The 22701-nt window shown below is 48.3% G+C and overlaps 1 protein-coding gene and 1 long non-coding RNA gene across 3 annotated transcripts; one reads left to right on the forward strand and one right to left on the reverse strand.

Moving 5' to 3' along the window:
* Positions 1 to 2479: 2479 nt before the first annotated feature.
* vsx1 (visual system homeobox 1 homolog, chx10-like) lies at positions 2480 to 7611 on the reverse strand. Of its 2 annotated transcripts, none has more exons than XM_085922112.1 (5): positions 5944 to 7611; positions 5786 to 5858; positions 5206 to 5329; positions 4724 to 4904; positions 2480 to 3897 (listed from the first exon to the last, which is right to left on the reverse strand). In XM_085922112.1, exons 1-5 carry the CDS (start codon positions 6329 to 6331, stop codon positions 3602 to 3604), a joined length of 1062 nt encoding a protein of 353 aa, XP_085778238.1. In that variant the 5' UTR covers positions 6332 to 7611; the 3' UTR covers positions 2480 to 3601. The 2 variants fall into 2 exon arrangements, with proteins under 2 accessions (XP_085778238.1, XP_085778236.1); XM_085922110.1 differs by having other exon boundaries at positions 4709 to 4904.
* Positions 7612 to 11255: 3644 nt separating this feature from the next.
* On the forward strand, positions 11256 to 21973 carry LOC147050522 (uncharacterized). The gene is made up of 2 exons (XR_015067362.1): positions 11256 to 12530; positions 12752 to 21973. It is a non-coding gene; the product is annotated as an uncharacterized LOC147050522 (long non-coding RNA).
* The last annotated feature ends 728 nt before the right edge of the window (positions 21974 to 22701 follow it).

Below are 22701 nucleotides of genomic sequence, written 5' to 3' on the forward strand. Positions count from 1 at the left end.
CCATTTGGAGAGTGGCAACAACTGAATGGTTAAACTTTTCAGAGTCAAAGAAAGGTAGAAGGTTAAAACAAAGTTCATCATTCTAGTCTACATCCCAACATAATCATACGATCAAGATAGTTCATAAACCCTAACAGGGGTGGGTTAAATGCAGAGGACAAATTTCACCACATCCAGATGTGTGTGTGACGATGATCATTGGGACTTTTTAACTTTAACCCTGTTTGCCCGGTAGGCAAACTGCAGGGAGTCGAGCAGGGGGCCCGTGATGTCCTTCAGGTAGCTCAACACTAGCCTCTTAAAGGATTTCATGACCACAGATGTCAGGGCGACAGGTCTATAATCATTCAAACCTGTGATGACGTGCTTCTTGGCAACCGGTACGATGGTGGAGCTTTTGAAGCACGAGGGCACCTCACACAGCTCCAGGGAACGGTTGAAGATCCATACAAAGCTGGGCGTCAGCTGTTCAGCACAGACTTTCAGGCAGGAGGGGGACACGCTGTCTGGGCCTGGTGCCTTCCTGACCTTTTGTCTCCGGAACATCTAACACACCTCCTCCTCGCGGATCTGAAGTACAGGCGCGGCTTCTGAAAGAGAGAGAGTAGGTGAAAACAACGATGGAGGTGTGAACAGGGAGGTTGTGGGGGAAGGTGTGGATATTGATTGTGATGCAGGAGGTCCTGTTGTGTGGGTGGACCGTTCAAACCTGTGGTAAAACCTGTTTAGCTGGTTTGCAAGCCTTGTGTTCTCCACAGGATGGGGATTATTGTTGTCTGGTTTTCCCTCGGTCTGTCTGGAGGCTCACAGTCAGAATTTTAACCTTGTCCAAGTGGACTTCATGTCGGTCGGTCTGTCTGTTTGCTAGCCGTGAGTCTCTATAGCGTCTGTGTCTTCGTTTCCCCACCTGACTCCCTTCCAACTACCTTTTGCCTCAATAAACCCTGGTCCAAGCTGCATTTGGTCGCCCTGTTCCCCTGACACTGTAGGCCTTTCCACATTGTTGAGGGATTAGGATTGGCAGAGAGCTGCCTCTCCGGGTTCTTCCCATAGCTCCTCTTAGCTTTCCTGATCTCTCGGGTTAGTGTGTTCCTGGCCTGCCTGAACAGGTCACGGTCCCCACTCCTGTAGGCCTCCTCCTTGGCTTTGCGCAGCATCCTGAGGTTTGGTGTGAACCACGGTTTGTTGTTGTACGTGCATAATGTCTTAGTCTGCACACACAAGTCCTCACAAAAGCTGATGTAGTATATTTTTACTCTGCCCCTATTCCTGTATGTTTCCCTCATATGGCCAGGTCAAGCACAGATCTGTTTGTGTGGGATAGTGAGGTTTAGTTTCAGTAATGTATAGTTACCGATGACAGACTATAGAACGGCCAGTTGTTCGTGACCAGAAAAGAACGAGAAGGTAACCATATCGGGGCCGCAGAACAAACAGGCGAGTTGGGAGCCAACCCGCAGCTGTTAGGCAAAGCGATGAGGTCAAGAGTTGCCAGGTATAAAGCATGGGGATTGGAAGACTCGGGGCGGGCCACTCAACTAATTTTATTTGGGCGTGAGGCACTTCATTCTGACATCGGTGGAATAAAATTCCTTCCCTGAGCCAGTCACCTTCCACCAAGTGCTTCTGAAGATCAGCTGAGCATCGAAGACAATTCACCTCAACATATACAGATGAATCCCCCCCTTCCAAAAAAAAGGTGTCCTCCTTTTCAGAAACCCAAATCTGGTCACCCTGGCTAAACCTTTCTTTGCCCCTTCCCTTTTGTGCTTTGTTGCCGTACGATTCTGCATGAATGAATGAGGACTCCAAAAATATTTGTTTTATTGTGCTGCTGTCCAACAGTAAAAACGTTGATATTCAATACCATAATTTTCGGAGTATAAGTCGCTCCGGAGTATAAGTCGCACCAGCCATAAAATCCACAATAAAGTGAAAAAAAACATATAAGTCGCACCGGAGTATAAGTCGCACTTTTGGGGCAAATTTATTTGTCAAAATCCAACACCAAAAACAGGCATGAACCAGCAACAGCAGGCTAAATGATAAGGTATGCTAACGTGACATATACACAAACGAGGAGCTGAGAACGGGCCTGACGTAACATTCAGAGTTATTCAAGTATTACATAAATAACACGTTTATCAAACCATCTGTGTCACTCCAATTCATTAAATCCATCAATCTTGCTTTATGGAAACAATGTCGCGTATGCGCCGCATATGCTGACGTCGGACCCGTTGTAAATTGCATTTCTAATTATTCCACAGACCCATATAACGATATATAAAGTATATTTCAAATAACTATCATATTACAACAATATTATCAAACTATCTGTGTCACTCCAAATCATTAAAGCTATCGATCAAATTCCCCGTTCTTTATGTCAACAACGCCACGCGTATATTGTTGCGTGAACAAAGTACCAGGAAAGACGTGGGTTTGGTAAACGGCTCTTTATTTCACAAAGCAAGAGTTCAACGAGCCAACATCTACTGAACTTCCAGCCACAGAGGTGGAAGAGAGCTCCATAGAATAGGAGCGGGCGTGCGTAAAAGTCATGTCCAAGCCCCATCCACCGTCCCCGGACAGCCACCCGGCCGAGCGCCGGCCCCAGACTTCCATCCTCGGAGGTGAAAGAGAGCTCCCGTCGAGAAAGATTGGGCGTGCGTAAAAGCCATAATAGTTTTTCAAACCTTCTGTGTCACTCCAAATCATTAAATCCTTCAAACTCTTTATCCTCCGTGTCACTTACAAACAAAGCCGCTAATGATGCCGGTAGTACGTGGGGCCCTTTTATGTAAACAACCGCCGAGCGGCACGGGTTACGTTACTTGCAGTTCAAATGACAGTAATCCCTTGCTACATCGAGGTTCATTTATCGCGGTTTCACTACATCGCGGATTTTTGAATTTTGAAAATTTGCGAAAAAAATCACATATAAGTCGCTCCTGAGTATAAGTCGCCCCCTCACCCAAACTATGACAAAAAACGCAATTTATAGTCCGTAAATTACGGTATATTTCAATGTGGGACAAAAGAGAAATGTGACACGACTACAAGAAAGGACAAGACTAAGGCATCATTTGTATATTTATCATCATCCAAGGAACGATCGCAATTCCACAACTGACGCAGTTTGCGCACCATTAACTAAGTTAACGTCACTTTTGTGCTCAGAATTCGCACTTAGCTTTTAGCAATTAATCTCTAGCATTTGGCTGCCGGCGCGCTCGAGCCGAATGTGCAAACGTCGCATCGTCTTTGATGACGAGTTGCGGCGGCTGAATTGCCGTCACAGTTCCAGGGGTGCGCGGCACGCTTGTTGCCATGGTGACGGAGGATGTGCCGGATGAGTGGCCGCTGCGCTAACGGGGTCCTCCGCGTGCATGTTGTCTTGGTGACGGGGGACGTCACGGGTGAGTTGTTGCCACGGGAACAGATTGCGCCGCTGCGAACTTGTCACTGGTGACGGACGTCTCGCTGGGCTGTCGCCACGGCAACAGGATGCATCGTGCGGCACTCAGGTGGTTGTTGTCATGTTGACAAGATGGCGGCAGCCGGCTAAATAATGAAATGCGGCGGCGGCACTGCAACCTCAGCACAGCTGTTGGGCGCCGATCTCGCCCTGCAGCAGCTGCTGCTGTTTGGAGGAGCTAGACAAATCCATGGCCTCCTCTTCCTCCTCTTCCTCATCTTCCTCCCTCCGCTCCTCGTCCTCCTTCTCCTCTGCATTCTCCTTGTCTTCCTTCTGGTGCCCAGCGGCCTCAGGCTCCACCTTCTCCACATCAGGGGTGTGGCAGCAGGCGTTGGAAGTGCGCTCTGAGTCCAATTGGTCAGGATGGGATGCGGTGGTCTTTTTGGATGACATTTCCAGAGACTTCCTGTGCATTCCTGACAAGACAAGCACACCGCAAGCTCCGTTGATTGATTTCCACGTTTTCGTGGACGACAATAATACTGGACGCCTACTAATGAAATAAGTTTTGTCTGTGAAGCCAGTGAGAGTTCAGCGCTGTCCGTGTCTTGCTCAGCCTGCTAACAAAAAAGGGTGCAAGCGCCTCCACATAGAAACTGAATTGGCTTCAAACCAACACGAATGTTCACTCTCTACGTCTGTCAAACATTCTGTCGCGGAGGATTTTGCCGCCTCCCAGCCGCGACAAGCCCCGATTCAAAGGAATGATCAGGATGGTTGTGGGCCTCCCGCAGACCTTGATGATCTGATCATTTGAATAAGGTGTCCTGCAGCAGGGAGGCGGGTCTCACATTGGTCAAAAGTCATTGGAGTGCTTTGTTTTGTTTTTTTGTTCATGTGGGTCACTGCCACTCCGGACGGTTCAAACCGGCGCCTGTGCCCCTACAGTGCCAGAAGACCTGATTTTGGTTGTTGCCCAGGAATTATGTCTTGTTACTGTTTGAGGAGGCCTGACAAGAAATTCAAGAAGCAAGACTGGGGTGTGCAGCTAATCAAACTGGTCTGCATCATCGAGCACATCGAGTGCCTATGCTTGAAATTGGTCCGCCGTACGTAGAAGGAAAAAAAGCCCCAAGTTGGATGCATCGATGTGGGGAGATGTCAAAGCTGTCCAGTGATTGGGCAGAGGAGCCTGTGCCTGTGTGTCTGCGTGTCTGCGTGTCTGTGTGCCTGCGTGTGGTGCGTGTGGTGCGTGTGGTGCGTGTGGTGCGTGTGCGTGGCACTGACGTGCATGCGGCTCACCGAGCAGCCAGGGAGCGCAGGAGCCCATCATGCCATTCTTGGCCGAGTTGAGGATGGACTCAGGGAGTGGGATGGAGTGACGCACCATGGCTCCGTAGAGGCCGTACTCGGCCATCACGCTGCTGCGGCCCCAGCACTTCTCGCGCTTGCGCCACTTGGCGCGCCGGTTCTGGAACCACACCTGCCGCACACAGTCACACGCGAGGTCACAATGCAGGCCCATCATCAAGCCTTCCGTCCTCAGACGCCAGCCATGATGTATAGAGCACAATCCTTGCAACTGCTCCCCAAAACAGCCTCACAACTGTCTTGCCATGGAGCAATCAGTCCTCAAAACAATACACACACTCGCAAACAAAAGCGGACTGACCACCTTTGCATTTGTGGACAACGAGCTGTAAAAATTTGCACAGGCCAATGCCAGCTATTTGTGGCGCTTTAAATGTTGCAAAAACATTCAAATGGTTTCTGAAATGCGTCACCTGAATGCGGTCCTCGGGCAGTTCCGTCTTGACGGCGAGCATCTCTCGAGCGTAGACGTCGGGGTAGTGGGCCTCGTGGAAGGCTTTCTCTAGTTCCTCCAGCTGGTGGGACGTGAAGACGGTCCTGGGAGGCGGGGGGGGGGTCAAAGTTTGCAATAAGGTCACGAGCGCCGAGGCACAGTGAGCGTGTGCTCAAGGCCGACGGAAGAAGACCTTTGCGAGTGCAAACCCTCGCAAACTGGCCTAGTGCCGGTTTACAGCGATCCGAAGACCAGAAGGTGAGTTTGGCTCGAATGTGCTTCCAACCTCAGCCTTCTGTTGTATTGCTGCCGTCACCTTTTTTTTTATTTTTATTCCTCAAGCAATGAAATGAGCTCGTCAGACGAACGTTGCAGCCATCTACTAGCGTGGCAGCGTATGAACGGACACGAGCGTTTTAGTTCGAGCTCTCGTTCATTTAAAAATTTGTCAACTGATCTTTTAAGTAGTTTGGGTGGGAAATGAGGATTAGGAACCTCTCGCCATGCACCACTTCTGTTGGCTGTAATGGAAACAAGACTTGCAGAAGTTTGGTCGTCACCTGTGGCGTCGCTTCTTCCTCTTCTGAGAAGCCGAACAACCTTTGGACTCGTGGTCGGACAGAACCTCATCATCTGACAACAGAGCAAGCAGCAAAATGGCCATCAAACAACGTCACAGCCAAGGTGGAGAAGACAGACGGGTGGCCCCTTGCCGTACCGGAGAAGGTATCCCTGTGGGGGTCGGCGCTGTGCAGGAAATGGCCATCGGGTCTCTGCAGGAGCGGCAAGTGACCTGGCAAGAAGCAGGGAGGTCCTCCAGTGGGCCCGGGCGGCCGCTGAGCTGCCAGACTGCACAGGAAGCCCAGACCCAGCGGGAGGGAAGCCCCTGGGAAAGAAAAGGTGCTGCCCAGGGTCTGGGCCAGCCCCAAGCCAGCGCCACTCTGAGGCTCACCCCCCCCGGACGACGCTGATGCGGATTCGAGGCCCAGAAGGTCCGTGATGGCGAAGCCCTTGGACCGCAAGCCTGAACTGTGAAGCCGGGACTTGTCGAGAAAGGCGGGAGGCAACAACTTGACTTTGGACTTGTCCTGCATCACTTCCGACATCGCTAAAGGCCGCCGAAGAGCGCCGGGGCGAAGGTGGCGACGACAAAGACAGATGGGCACCGAACGGGACCCGCCCGCTCAACACGCCTCATTTATGAACCTTTGGCTGCGCAGGGGATCAAGCCGGTGGCCAATGGGAGGCCAGCTGGGCCCGGGTGGGGTGGGAGGGAGGTGGTGGTCTGCGGCGGGGGGCGCTGATGTCTCGTGTCAATCTGGGAGGATTAATTGCACCAATTTGAATTTTTCAATCCGATCAGGATTATTTGTGCTGCTGCTGCTGCTGCTGTTGCTTGCCACACACTAAGACTTTTTCGTTTTCATTCCGCGCGCACACACACACACACACACACACACACATGCGCGCGCACACAGACACACACACACACACATACATACATACATAAAGTGCAACTATTATCACTTTTTTACATCCAATTTCATAGAGGAATTATCATTTAGTACAAATATCAGTGTGACAAAAACATATCTGACTTGACCATACAGAGACCCTCACAGCAAGTTCACAGAGATTGGCATTGCAACCAAACTTGATTCAATCTGGCCTCATTACACTACTGAAGCGGACCCTATTTTGGCAGGACATCAAAGTAGATACATCAGGAGACACAAAAGACAGCAGAGGATGAGGTGTGTGTGTGTTTTGTGAGGCGGTTGTCAGTTAAGTGTATTCCACAGCAGAAAAAACAAAGATTAAAGCAAAAATAAAAACAAGCTTCATTTTGCTTAATCATCTCATAAGAAGATTGACTCCAATTACTTTTTAAAACCATTCATATACCCACACTCATGATACACACACTGACAGACACACACGCACACACACACACACACACACACACACACACACACACACACACACACACACGCACACACGCACACACGCACACAGCCATGGGCACCTCTGGCGACTTGTCTCCTGTTGGTGCAATGGGCACCTCTGGGGACTCGCTCACAGCGTGTTGACACTGTGCTTGCGATTGGAACTTTGGCCTCATTAGTAGTTGTGCTGAGTGGCAAGCCGATTTGCGCGACGGCTTCTGCCATGCTTTTCCATCCGTGCCGTTTGCAGGAACGAGGTGGAGCCGGCTGATGGCGAAGCAGTGGATATGGCCGCGCCGTCGTACTACAAACATCTCTCTTGAAAATTATACTGGACTTTGATCATCAGCTAGCCTCACTAAATTCAAACGAGCGCGATAAGGAGCTGTGACGCGACAGGCAGGCGGGTTGGGTTGTGCGCTGCCCTGCGGCTTTGCTGTCATCGGCGACAATTTAACAAGTGAATGGACACGCGTCTGTGGGGGCAAGCCCCTCCCCCTCGTGTCCCTGGCGCGCACACGGAGGCTTGGTGCGTCCCACAAATTATGCATAAATGCACATTTATGCAAATGCACACACAAGATTAACCTCATTTAGGAGGTAAACAAGTATAGGATTTGAAGGATTAAACTTTTTCAATTAAAGAACGGGAGCCGCCCCCTGGCCACCTCATTTACATACACCTCTCTAATCTCTGCCGCAGAATAAACACCAACGGGCTAATGGGCGCGGGCTAATGGGAGCTAATGAGCAACCTGGACTTGACCTGACCTCAGCTTTTCCAGCCTTTTCCTTGGCGATGTGTGCGCCATTTTATGCTGCCAATTAGCGTTTTGCACATGCTCATCACAAAGCCATACACAGGTGGCATCCTGACAGGAAGTGGATTTTTTTTTTTTTTTACTTCTCATACTCGGTTCACGCTGGGTCAAAGGTCTAAATGGCGAACCCTTCTTTCTACTCGGACAATCAAACTATCAATCAACTGTTGCCATGCAAAGCCCTTTCAGACATGTTTGTGATTAAGGACTCGAGAAATGAATTGGTCTTGACGTGAAAGCAACATGAAAATGTGAATCTGTCATGGAATGAGTGGAGCAGGGTGACCAAATGCAGCTTGGACCAGGGTTTGTTGAAGGGAAGGGAGGTGGGCGAACAGAGACACAGACAGGGCAGGCAGAGGCTCAAAGACAGCGGGCAGGGACTGAAGGTCCACTCGGACCAGGAACTGATACATAAAAACAGGTATTGACTGCATGCGTACGCATGAGACGGGGGAAAATGTGCAACAGGAGCAGAAACAGACGGGGGAAAACAGTAGACGCCAACAGGGAGAAACATAGGCAGGGTTTAAATACATGAGGTAACAAGAGGGAGCAGGTCATTACAGTGATGAAATGGGTGTGGCTGAGGAAAGTTGCCGGCTGAGCGAGCCTCCTGTGACACGAACATGATAGAATATGAGTGGTTGAATGGCCAAGCTTGTGGGCACGCATGCTTCGGGCCCACATGCTGCAATTGGGATGGGCCCCGAAGGAGCGGAATCGCTCACACATCACTTTTTGTGCTAGCCGGTCAAAGCCGGCAGGCGGCGGAAGCACGGCTCATCAGTCAGGTCTTAAATCACCACTCATAAAAGTCTCATTCATTTTTGGATTGGTGATAGTGCCGGATGCGTTCCGGGCCCAGTTGGCTGGCATTCTCGGCTCCTTGTTGAATTTGCTCTTACTCATTGTGAAATTGTGGCGCCAGAGGGCTCTCCAGGTTCTCTTGATCTCATTGTAGCCCTCAATCCAAGTTAGCGGGGATTAGCGCCGTCAAAAGCATCAGGAGGCAGATAACTCTGCTAGAGGCCGCTAATCTGCCAGCATGTTAATGAGACTTGTGGCGGATTGCTTAAATTAAAAGCAAATATCAACAGTCATTTGGCCAAAGGAGGCCACGCGCCCGTCCGCCCGTCTGCCCTCAATAAGGCCACATTAAGTGATTTGAGTGGCGGCTCGGCCACTAATCGCATCGTCCTGCAGGCAAAAACAATAAAATTAACAAGCTATCAGGAAGCCAAGGCCGCCCACGAGGCGTTGCGATTGCAAATTCACCTTTGCCAACTGGGGCTGCCCAAAAGACCTCAAAACGTCTTATGAGCAACAATAAAGTTCCGCTCTTGGGACAATACACCCCTTTTATGTATTGCAGTAGAGGTGGCTTTTCTGTGATTCTTCCCTCATTCGATTTTGCCAGATAATGGCGTCTTCATTGTTGTAAGATGACAGCTTTTTTTCATAAGGGCCGCTGCGTTCAAACGATTAACCATGTCAAACAAAGCAAACGTTTTTTGTTCAATTTGTTTTTTTTGGGGGGGAAGCTAACGCTAAGTTTGCTTTGATTTGATTAAAGTTGGCCGTAAATCAGCTTTGCTGCCACTTCAATCACCAAAGCAGATTTGACCAACAAGCTCATGTGATTTGACAAATATGTTTTATGTCCATGCAGCGGAAACATGATTAAAGTTGCATATATGTGCGCACGCACAAGACAAGTTTGTTAATGCTGTCCAAGCTTCCAGCAATGACACACTTGGTGTCGCCTGATCTTTGCATGCCAGCTGCACACAAGTCACATCAGTACCATTGCGTTAAAGCGCACGCACACACACGCGCGCGCACACATACACACACACACACACACACACACACACACAGAGCTGGCAAAAATTTTCCATTGTGGACTCGCAGAGATTTTGCCCAGCACCTCTAACAGGTGGCTTCTTAAAACATGAAAGTCATCCTTTGTTGGTTAATTCATGGGCACAGATGATTTAGAATAATATATTCTCAGATGTGATTGACTCACAATGTGTTCCCAAACTGATTCACGGGAAAGGGTGCCAATACCGGTGACACAGCACACTTTGGTTTTTCTATTTTATAACCTCAATGGGAGGTTTAAAAACTCAAGTTTTCCATGGAAAATAAAAGGTTTCACGTGATTTATTTTGGTTTTCAGAAGAGATTCGACATTATGTACAGTTCTTTAATTTCACGGGTGCCATTAATGGTGAGCACGAACAAGATGCGTGACAGGCACGCCCAATGAAGCGCTGGACGAATATTGATTGGACATAACACGATGAGACGTTACACGTTTTTCTTGAGTATAAAGGGATTTCAAAAGTCATGGGCACACTGCATGGGTGTTTGGGTCCGCGTGCGTGTGTGTTAAGCCTGGAGACAGAGATTAGTCAAGATGATTGGTCTGAACCAAAATAACAATAACAGTAATGATCATAACAATAATCAAATAATAAGAATAATGGAGTGTAATCTGCGCCTTAGCGCTAATCCGTCCGCTGTCTTCATGTTGCGTTGCATGTTGTTTAATCCACTTAGTTTTGCTTTTTAGTGAGCGCAAGCAAAATCTCATTTCTCATTTGATTGCGTGTTGCCGGCAATCCAATAACATTCTTTCCACTGGTGTGCTGTTGTCTTGACGGCCTGGGTGTGCATGCTGCACATGTTGAGGCTTTCTTAGTGATTGTTGAACAGTGTGCGAAAGCAATGGCCTTGCTTGCTTACGACCAAGCATCTGCATCACTCTGCTGTTGCTGCTAGTTCTTGTTGTTGGAAAGTTCAAACGAGTGAGTACTGTCTTCTAATAATAGTGTGTTTGTGCGCGCGTGCATGTGTCCAGATGTCTTGTAATCCTGAAACGCTCAAGATGAAAGTGGAATCTTCTCCAATTATGATCCACAGTCTCAATTATCCCTACAAATCCTTCCAATGATTCCCTAATAATCCGCATGATGGGATCACATGACCTACTTACACAAGTCACATGACCAGCAGCGCTTGCTGCATGCACACACACACACACACACACACACACACACACACACACACACACACACACACACACACACACATTAAAGCCGGCCCGAGGAAGCACTGGACTCAAGTGTGTTGACACTTTGATTGTTTTCAACAGGAAGAAAGTGATGTGCCCTCTTGGTTGGTCAGCTCGTATTTTGAGGCAGTTGGCCTCATGAATCCAAGCAAAGCTAACGCTGTGTGAGGTTTGTCATGTAGGCACACGTTACGCAGTCACGTTGGGCAGAGATTACTTTGGCCATTATTATCATTATTATCATTCCAATAGTTGTGTGTGCGCACACATGCGTGCACTATTGTGTACCATCACAGTGATGAAAGATTAGCAAAGCATTAAGTGATAAAAAGTAAAGGGAAATGTGCTTTCAGCAGTTAGCAAACATATTTTTCAAGGTTGTGTTAAACATATAATCATATCAATATAATATCTAGTATTGGGGGGAGGCTCGGTTGCAGTTTCCGCCAGTTCTGAGTTCCTCCCCCACGTGCTCCTCCTTTTGATGTCTTGGATGCCCTGGCTACAGAGGCGTTGCTACACTAAAGGAAGGGAGATAGTGGCTGTAGTAACGCTGATTAGAAAAGGAATGTAGTGTAGTGTGAATTGATCTTCTCGACCCCCACATTGGGAGTGCAGTCTGCTTTCTTCCCCCAACCAGTTGTCCTCTCCACAGGTGGCCGACTCCTGCTAAGTTTAACTTCTTAGTAAACTAACACAACACATAATAATAATAATATCTAACCTTACTTAAACCTTTCAGCACATATTAAGTAAATGTAAGGTAACTGATATACAGTTCCTTAAACGAACATTGAGTAAATATGGGATAACTTTAATGTGACTTCTTCAAACTGTATATAACCAATTTTGATCATCTACAATCTATGAATCAAAGCTACAGTTAACTAAAAGGAATGAAGTCCCTTTAAACTGACAAAGGACATTTCGCCTATGCAAAGAAGCTCTGCTCATTGTCATTGAAGACTCCTTACAAAACAAACACAAAAGTAACATAAGGACAGGAAGGAAACATAAGGCTGACGGGGATCAAAAGACATTCCTTGAACCAAATAGAAAGCATTTAGTTTAAAGGAGAGTCGTAAACTCATAAAGATAAGGCCTCCTGGTCTGGCAGGCCAAGGCTTCCCCCGAGATTATTCCAACAGAGTACCAGACGATAACACCTCGAGGTCGGTGATCAAAGAACAATACCACGTCCAGGTGGTTGGGCTTCGAGAGGAAAATCCCCAAACTCCTGACCGCAGTGATGACACCTCGACGGGGAGGAGATGACCATCGACCAATCATCACACAATATTTTGCATGCTTTAAATATTCATATTGTGTTTCTTTAAAACTGGGCAACCCGGAAGAATGTGTCGTCTTTTGGTGGTCACAGAAACGCACGAGTTTTAGTGTGAGGGACCCGGGACCCAGGCCTGTATTAGAGCACTTTGTTAGGAATAAACATTTGGTAAATTTGGTCTGATTGATCTACTGGTCTTCTCTTTGACAGAACGAACTCGCAAAATTGTTAGGTGCGCCAGTGTGTGGATTAGGACATAGAAACTTGTGTTAAAGTTGATCGTAATTTGGAGTCAGATCAATAGCTAAAATCCGTATCCTAACAATTTCTTGGTGACCCTGACGTGATGTCAAGAGAAGGGTAATTGACAACTCGTGGTCTGTATCCAGGACACCGGACAGCGTCCGGGACGCTGTCTCTCGGTCGGCGAACCGTTTGGAATAAGTAAGGTGCACAACGTTGAGCTGGTACAACGTCTCCTCAACCCTGAGCGCTCATCACTGATAAGGTAAGCAGAATACCTGTTACTATAAGTCGAAATTCTGCAAATTGAAAAAGGAAATTTAAGAGGAGACTGTTGTTCAGATCAAATAAAGTGTGCAAGAGATACATACGGCAAATAAGTTTGGAACTTACGTGTGTGACGTGTACGGTAAAGTCAGGGACTTACGCGTATTACGAATAGGTCCGGGACCTAGCCTAGTCGTGGCGGACAAGGGTACGTTGACGAGCGTATTCAAATAGCCAGGTTTTTTTGAGATCCTGGGAGGTGTGAGGCTCTCCCGAAAACATCCGGTGGTAACAGTTCCTTCTGTGAGAGATCAGACCGCTAAAACATCCAAAATGCCCCAAATTGATAGGAGTGTGTGTGAGATAGTGTGTGTGATGAGAGGAGTGCGTGTGCTGAGAGGAATGAATGGAGTGAGATAGTGTGTGTGATGAGAGGTGTGTGTGCGTTGAGAGTGTGAATGGTAGGATAAATCGACAGTAAAAAACAGTACTAGCAAAAACCAACCGTAATACACAGGCTAGTAATTTTGTTGAAGGGTAAATTTAATCCTGCATTGAGGATCCTCAAAGTAAAAAAAAAGTAAAAAAAAAAAAAAGTAAAACAAAAAATTGGAAAAATCTAAAAATACCAAGTTAAGATAGGAAATAAAAAACGGTAAATCTCTGACTCTTGAAGGTGATGAGAAGTACATGGCAAGTAGATTTCTTAATTGTATGCGATACATGCCAAAGTGGAAGAGAAAGCGGTGGAAATAGATAAGAAAGGAGTTGAATACAAGGGCATTTATCCATCTTTGCATGATGTAACACCCCCGAGTGCCCCCACACTCGGAGTGACTGCTGTTGGACCGCCGCCGTACGGCAACCCCGGAGTGATGGCTCCAGTGGTGACGTTGGGTGGCCGACTGGTGGTGGATGTCGAGGGCGAAGGTGAAAGGGCGGATCAAAGTATTGTACAACTGATTGAACAAGCAGTAAATAGAGAGAGGCGACGGATCAGGGAGGAGGAGGCGTCCCGCGTGGACACTTCCACCCCCGCTCCGAGCCCTCAAACGTCCAACATAACGAAAGGAGTAGGTGGGCATAGACTAAGTGCCGAGAACGAGGAGCTAAAGAAGAAACTTGATCAAGTTGATGAGCAGCGTAGACAGGAAGCGCAGATGTTGAAATGGGTAACTGAGAAAATAAGACAAGACGCGAAGAGCGAGTGGAGACAGAAGGAGCATTCACAGCGGGACAGTAGCGGTGAGGAGGAAGATGATGTTGTGATGCAACAGAGGAAAATGTTGGAGTACGCGAATCTGAATGGTAGAAAAAAGGGCGGACAGGGAGAGAGCCAGACACGGAGAGAATATAATTTGCGGAGTACTCGTGGACAGATGATACAAGCAGAGGTTCAGAAAAATGAGTTGATGTGTCCCCTAGTGGCAACAGCGGATGGTCAGCGTTACGAGCCCATGGTGCTCCGTGATGTAACTGCGATGATGGAAAAGATGCCCCCACTACACAGAGGAGGCAAGGTGTGGCTGAACAAGTTTTTGGCTCTAATGAGTGGACAGAGTTGTACACTTGGTGACATGCGACAGATGTTGGCAGGAGCATGCTCCCTAGTGCAATTGCAGGCGATTGAGGAAGCAGCAGGCACAGCGAGACTGGGGAGGGAGGTGCCCTTGCCACAAGTAGCAGCGCCCCTGTTTGAAAACATTAAAATGACTTTCCCACAACCCACCGATTTGGCCCCCACTATGTTTCCTTATGATGTGAAAATGTCACCTGCCCAACATTATGTAACATGTGTGGAGAGTTGGATTGAAACCACAGGTCGCCATCCGGCTCTCACGCACGAGGCAGAGGTGCTCTTCCGGACGGCGCTGGTGGATGGACTTCCGCCAGATGTGAAGAAGCAGTTAATGTCAGACCCTGACATTCTGGTTTGTGCCGAGGAACGATTTAAACGTCATCTTTTGCATCACTGCAGAATGTTTACTGAGTCACAAGCTAAAGTTGATAACGAGACAGACGCATTATCCAAACAGTTGTTGAAATTACAGTTGGCAAAAATGCATGGTGAAGCTAGACAGTCTAAATCACAGAAAAAGGAAATGCAAATGTCACAGGCTCCTCAGGTGGTGGGACGCGGAAGGGGCCAGTTCCGGGGCGGATACAGAGGCCGGGGAGGGAGTGCACCTGCTTACCCGGGGAGGGCGACATACAAAAACCATTCGCCCAACGCATGCTACATCTGCGGCGAAACCGATCACTGGGCAAGAGAGTGCCCGCAGTATCGACCGCACGGAGCCGGCCGTCCAGCCGGAGGCCCGCCACATCAACCCGAGGAGCCGATACAACAAACACGAACAGCTCCCTCGAGTGGACGACCCTGGCAACAGCCACAAGCACACAGAGGTCAGTACTATCAACATGATGATCTCTGGTGTGGACAATTCGAATAGGGATGCCCGGGGAGCCAGAGAAGCAGCGGCCCGGCGGAGCCAATGCTTCATGTGACAGTGGAGGGAAAACCTGTGCAGATGCTGGTGGACACAGAAGCAGAAACGGCAACCATCTACTGGGCCAGGCTGGAGCCAGAGACCCCTGCTGGTGGTGGTGTGTTCTCGACCTACCAACTGTGGAAACCCTGGATCTGCTCACTGACGCCATACCACCCACCTGTTGATCCTTTGCATTGCACTCTATATTATGACCGAAAAAGTGATGATGTATATCGGGATTTGTTTGAAGAAATTGAAGGGCACATGTGGGATTTAATTTCATCACGCATTTTGATTGGTAAAGAGGGAGTTGCAGCGGTAACTGAGCTGACACATGAACAAATGCAGTGGTTCAAAATGACAGAAAAAGGGGTGCCACACATTTCCCTAGCTCTTGCCCCAGGACACGAGGCCAGACAATTGGGCTCAATGGTCAAGCGGTTGTTGCAACAGACTGATTGGCGGGAAACTTACATTCCTAATTTGTACTGGTCTAAATCTCAGAATGCATACCAAATTAAACAACCCATGTCAGATACAGGATTGCTGGAGATGACGATAGTGTCCCGCACACACGGTAGGGAATTAACTGACCATGAGGACGCTGAAGTAATGCTGGCGGCCTTGCCCGACACACTTTGGTCCCAAGGTCCATTTGATGTCGGATTTTGTCACTCAGTGGCCCCTATTGATCTCCAAATGGATGAGACGCGGCTTATCAAACGGCCTCAATATCGTTGGCCGGAAGAAGCGGACCAAGGCATGGAAGACACTCTGTGTGGCCTCTGGGACGCAGGGGTGTTGGAAGTGTCGTGTTCCGAATGGAACACACCGCTGAGGCCGGTGCGGAAGGCAGATGGGAAAACATGGCGCATGGCACATGATCTGAGAGCAGTAAATGATGTCACTATCACTCCTGTTCTTCCTGTGCCGGACCCGCACCGGATCCTAGCGTCATTGAATCCTGCCTACCAGTGGTTCACAGTGATTGATTTGGCCAATGCTTTCTTTTGTCTTCCGCTTTCCCCCTCAGTGCGGCACGTGTTCGCATTCACCTACAACGGGATAAAATTGCAATACACTCGCATGCCGCAGGGATTCAAAGATTCGCCAGGTTTGTTCAATCAGGTGCTCAAGGGACTCCTCGAACCATGCCAAATGCCGGATGGAACTTTGTTGTTGCAGTATGTTGATGATTTGTTGATTGCAGCAAAGGATGAGAAGGTGTGTCTTGCAGGAACAAAGAAAGTGTTGTTGTGGTTAGGAGAGAAAGGATTCAAGGTGTCGAGAAAGAAACTGCAATGCTGTCGCCAACAGGTCACTTTTCTGGGTCGGGTGCTGACCCCTAGTGGCCTCGCCATGTCGCCTGAGCATAGAAACTCCATCCTCCGCCATCCAAGGCCCGCCACTGTGCAGGAGATGCTATCATTCCTGGGGTTGTGCGGCTATAGCAGACACTACATACCCTGCTTTGCCGACAAAACCGGTGTCCTCCGAACCCTGATCCGTGAACAGGGAGCCAGGAATCTCAAGGCTTGCCTGGTCTGGACACCGGAGGCTGCTGAGGTCTTTGTATCACTGGTGCAGGAGCTGGCCTCTGCTGCAGCCTTGGCCACTCCTGATTACACTCTGCCCTTCCATTTAGATGTCTCCATTTCAGGAAAAGTTGTGAATGGAGCTCTGTACCAGAAAATGCAGCATGGACGTGCAGTGCTGATGTATTGCAGCGTCCCCTTGGACAACATTGAGCAACGACAACCCGACTGTTCCAGATATGCTGCTGGCCTGGCAAAGATCTTACTCAAGACAGCTCACACAGTAATGGGCCATCCCATTTATGTGTTGACTGATCATGCAGTATCCTCATTTGTCGCGTCAGCAGCATTCACGTTGACTCCGCTGCGTCAAACAAGGTTGTTGAAAATATTGACTGCTCCAAATGTCCACTATATCCATTCCGGAGTGAACATGGCTGATCAATTGTTGGTGGGTCCACATGAGTGTGCGTTAAAGGTCCAGACAGTGGCGAAAGTCCGACCTGACCTCTATTCCACTCCGCTCGGGCACGGTCGGGTGGTGTTCACAGATGGCTGCTGTTGGAGAGACAAAGAAGGCTCCCTCCATGCGGCCGCGGCGGCGGTCGAGTGGAGGGATGGTTCCTTCCAGCCCCTTAAAGTGATGAAGCTCACCACCCGCCCATCGGCCCAGGCGGCGGAAGTTTTTGCATTGGTATTAGCCCTAGAGCAGTGTAAGGGGGAGGCTGTGACCATCTACTCTGACTCCGCCTATGCGGTGTCGGCGGCCTTAATCGATCTGGTAGGGTGGCTACAGAATGGGTTCACAACGGCCAGAGGCTCAGAGATTGCACACAAGGACTTGATGATGCAGCTGTTCGAGACGTTGAAATACCCGAGCGAGGTAGCCGTTGTCAAAGTGCCTGGACACTCTAAAGCTGACACCTTAGTGGCCAGGGGAAACCAAGCAGCTGATGAATTGGCCAAACAGACGGCCGGGTATGGCGGGGCAGCGGACATGATGGTGTCCCGCGGTCCAGTAATCCTGGACGGGGAACACCCCGACTCCTGTTTGCCTCTGTCGCTCTCACATGCCGATCTGTGTGCCGCCCAGGATGCCACGTCCCCGGAACAAAAATCAGTCTGGCTGGCAGCAAAGGCTGTCAAACGATCGGATGGCTTGTGGGTAGGACCCAAAGGCCAGCCCGCTCTTCCGGAAGGAAAGCTAATGGCAGAGGTCCTATCACAGGCACACACACCGTCCCATGTGGGTCCCCATGCCATGATGGTCCATCTTCGAAGTTGGTGGCATCCCAGACTTTCGGACGTGGTCTGGAGATTCGTTGCGGATTGCGAGTCCTGCCAGAAATTTAATGCACGTCCTACGTTGAAGCCTAAGCCCGGCCTGTTTCAGCCGGCCCCGTGGCCGGGGGCCGAGGTGATCATTGATTTCACCGACATGAATACAAGAGTGAATGGTAAACGCTTTTTGCTTGTGTTGGTTGACGCTTACTCAGGCTGGCCCGAGGCGTATCCGTGCTCGAAGGAAGATTCTACTGCTGTGATCAAGGCTTTGATCACCCATTACATCCCCACGCATGGTTTTCCAGCCCTGATCCGCTCTGACAATGGTACACACTTTAACAACAAAGCCTTGGCCAAGGTGGAATCAATTCTGGGTTTGAAGCATCGATTCGGCTGTGTCTACCATCCTCAGAGCCAGGGCAAAGTTGAACGAATGAACCGGACGTTGAAGGAAAAACTGGCCAAAATTATGGCTCAAACAAAAATGAATTGGCTCCAAGCTCTTCCGCTTGCCTTGTTGTCTGTGCGCCAATCCGTTAACAGGCACACTGGATTTGCACCGTTTGAATTGATGACAGGTCGTCTAATGCCGGGACCAGCGACAACGCTCGTCCCGCCGGAGGATGTTACGGTACCAAATTTGTCTCATGCAGCATATTGGTCCTATTTGTCTGCTTTGGTGTCCAGTGTTTCTGCACAGATTGGAGAAAAAACCGCTGCAGCTGTGGCGGAGGGAGACGTGTCGGTGGATAATCAGCTCACACCATACGTGTACGTCCGAGTCGTCTCCAGAAAGTGGACGGAGCCCAGGTGGAAGGGCCCCTTTCGTGTCTTGGCCAGGACGTCTCACGCGGCCCAGCTCGACTTCAAAGGACGCCGGTGGTATCACTACACACACCTACGTCCGGCCCCAGAGTTTGTTCCGTCAGGATGAAGGTATTCTTGTTTGGCCGTGTCCCGGACCCGGCCAAAAGGGGGGTGACAGAAGGAGAAGGAGCAGCAATACGGAAAAGTAAAGGAGAGGGCTCGAAAGGATTTTTGGATTTTTCAGAATTAATTTTAGTAGTGCTATTTTTAGTAAGTTGTCTTTTTGTGTGGACATTGATGACAATTGATGAGACTATCCAGCAGAAAACGTCCCAGATTCAAATTTTACCCACTTATAAACAATACCGATGCAAAGGAGAAGTAGTTTTTGTGAACACAACAGAAGAGCTCTCACGAGAAGAACAGGAAGGTTTGAGACAGAGATGTGACAGCGGGAATTGGCAAATGCATGTCACATTGTCTAATTGGACAGAGACAAACCAAACGTTACAGGACAAATTGGAAAAGTACCAGAGAAGGGTGTGGAGGAAGCAAATTGAAAAGGTAAGGGAAATATTGGATTTAGCCCCACCAGACAGAGAAGGGACATGTATTCACCAATGTAAAGGGGATGGACGGTTTGTAGTTGCTTCATGTCATGGAAAAGGTAAATTAACATACGGAGAAATGTGGTTGTTTTATTCTCAATGCTTAGGGGGTGAGTTTAGTTTGTCTTTGGTTGAGAGGGCATTGGAGAGTCACGGCATACAATTATTCACTAAAAAAGAAAGCCCGTTTTTGACAACCATGTGACTCAACAAAATATGACATGTTTAAAGTTAAAGGGGACCGGCATAAGTATTGGGACAATAGATTCCACATGGTGCAAATTCAAGTTGTCACTGACTGTAACCTCTCCTCTCTCTCGTGCAGACATCTGGTTGTGGTGTGGTGATGACAAATTATATGATCGCTTGCCGAAGAATGCATCAGGTATCTGTGCCCTCGTGTCTTTGATAATGCCTGTGGTGGTTGTCCCCATTGAAATACAGAATCTCAATTGGGACCTGGAGTCCCCATTGACGGAGCTCCTAAAGCGAGCCAAAAGAAACGTTTTGCCCCCGTGGTTGAGCGACGATGATCCAACATATATTGACGCTATAGGAGTGCCCCGAGGTGTACCAGATGAGTATAAACTCGTTAATCAAGTGGCCTCGGGATTCGAAAGTATCTTCCTATGGATCACCCCCAATAAAAATGTAGACCGTATTAATTACGTTCATTACAATGTCCAACGACTTGGTAATTATACAGCTGAATCATTTGCCGCAGTTCATGAACAATTGGCCGCGACGTCATTAATGGCGTTCCAAAATAGAATTGCGTTGGACATGCTATTGGCTAAGGAACATGGTGTGTGTGGAATGTTTGGTGATGCATGTTGTACTTTCATCCCAAACAACACGGCACCAGGGGGACGACTGACCAAGGCGTTGGAAGGACTAAGGACACTGAATAAAAAGATGAAAGATCATTCAGGTGTACACACCGATATTTGGTTTGATTGGATGAAAACGTTTGGAAACTGGAAAGGGCTCATCATGTCTGTGCTTGTTGCTGTGGCTATTTTTACTACAATTATGATGTTATGCGGTTGTTGTTGTGTTCCATGTATTAGATCACTCACTGTCCGGTTGATCGAGAAAACCGTTGGCCCGTTGCCACCGATGGGCCAATATACCCTGGGGGCTCAACATGAGCCGCGGGAGGAAGAAAGGACCGATAGCGCACTGGTAGATATTTGCTAGAGTCGCGGGTGATGACCTCATAAATGAGGTCATGAGAGGGAATAAAGGGAAATGTGCTTTCAGCAGTTAGCAAACATATTTTTCAAGGTTGTGTTAAACATATAATCATATCAATATAATATCTAGTATTGGGGGGAGGCTCGGTTGCAGTTTCCGCCAGTTCTGAGTTCCTCCCCCACGTGCTCCTCCTTTTGATGTCTTGGATGCCCTGGCTACAGAGGCGTTGCTACACTAAAGGAAGGGAGATAGTGGCTGTAGTAACGCTGATTAGAAAAGGAATGTAGTGTAGTGTGAATTGATCTTCTCGACCCCCACATTGGGAGTGCAGTCTGCTTTCTTCCCCCAACCAGTTGTCCTCTCCACAGGTGGCCGACTCCTGCTAAGTTTAACTTCTTAGTAAACTAACACAACACATAATAATAATAATATCTAACCTTACTTAAACCTTTCAGCACATATTAAGTAAATGTAAGGTAACTGATATACAGTTCCTTAAACGAACATTGAGTAAATATGGGATAACTTTAATGTGACTTCTTCAAACTGTATATAACCAATTTTGATCATCTACAATCTATGAATCAAAGCTACAGTTAACTAAAAGGAATGAAGTCCCTTTAAACTGACAAAGGACATTTCGCCTATGCAAAGAAGCTCTGCTCATTGTCATTGAAGACTCCTTACAAAACAAACACAAAAGTAACATAAGGACAGGAAGGAAACATAAGGCTGACGGGGATCAAAAGACATTCCTTGAACCAAATAGAAAGCATTTAGTTTAAAGGAGAGTCGTAAACTCATAAAGATAAGGCCTCCTGGTCTGGCAGGCCAAGGCTTCCCCCGAGATTATTCCAACAGAGTACCAGACGATAACACCTCGAGGTCGGTGATCAAAGAACAATACCACGTCCAGGTGGTTGGGCTTCGAGAGGAAAATCCCCAAACTCCTGACCGCAGTGATGACACCTCGACGGGGAGGAGATGACCATCGACCAATCATCACACAATATTTTGCATGCTTTAAATATTCATATTGTGTTTCTTTAAAACTGGGCAACCCGGAAGAATGTGTCGTCTTTTGGTGGTCACAGAAACGCACGAGTTTTAGTGTGAGGGACCCGGGACCCAGGCCTGTATTAGAGCACTTTGTTAGGAATAAACATTTGGTAAATTTGGTCTGATTGATCTACTGGTCTTCTCTTTGACAGAACGAACTCGCAAAATTGTTAGGTGCGCCAGTGTGTGGATTAGGACATAGAAACTTGTGTTAAAGTTGATCGTAATTTGGAGTCAGATCAATAGCTAAAATCCGTATCCTAACAAAAGCAATTACATATGAATACGCACACGTTTGCATGGTCCATCTTTATATATTGAAGTAGAAATTGTGTTGACTGAATGACAAGGTGACATGATTTTTTTTTTATGATGAGTATTTATTTATGTATTTTTTGGTCAAAGGCAGTGGCGGAGCTCGGCGACGCACGTCTGTGACACCCCCCCCGCCCTCCCCAATGCAGCCCTTGGAAGATGATGTTCAGTCTTCTCTGCGCCCTAGCTTGATGCTCGGTGGCCATTTGTTTCTAGTCGCTGCCTGTTGCAACAATGGACTTACTGCACGGAATGCAAACGCAACACCCGGAACAGCAAGGGGAATTTCAGTGCCATGTTTTGCGTTGTTTGGACTTTTGCCACACAGTTGCGAGCGTCGCAGAGGGATTGGGACGGGCCCTTTTCTGGAAATGGCTTGGCCGCTCCCAAACGCCAGCCGGGACCTCGCAATCACCCTTGGGTCTCGTTGGCTCCTGTCAGGAGTGCGCGCCTGCGCACTTGTGTCATGGGTCGTTACTGCGTTGTAAGCCTTGAACGCTGGCCCAGATATAATCCAATCCTTTTTAAAGTA

The sequence above is a fragment of the Syngnathus leptorhynchus genome, chromosome 10, assembly GCF_054491065.1.
Source record: "Syngnathus leptorhynchus isolate UIUO chromosome 10, UIUO_Slep, whole genome shotgun sequence".
In the NCBI taxonomy this organism is placed as follows: Eukaryota; Metazoa; Chordata; class Actinopteri; order Syngnathiformes; family Syngnathidae; genus Syngnathus; species Syngnathus leptorhynchus.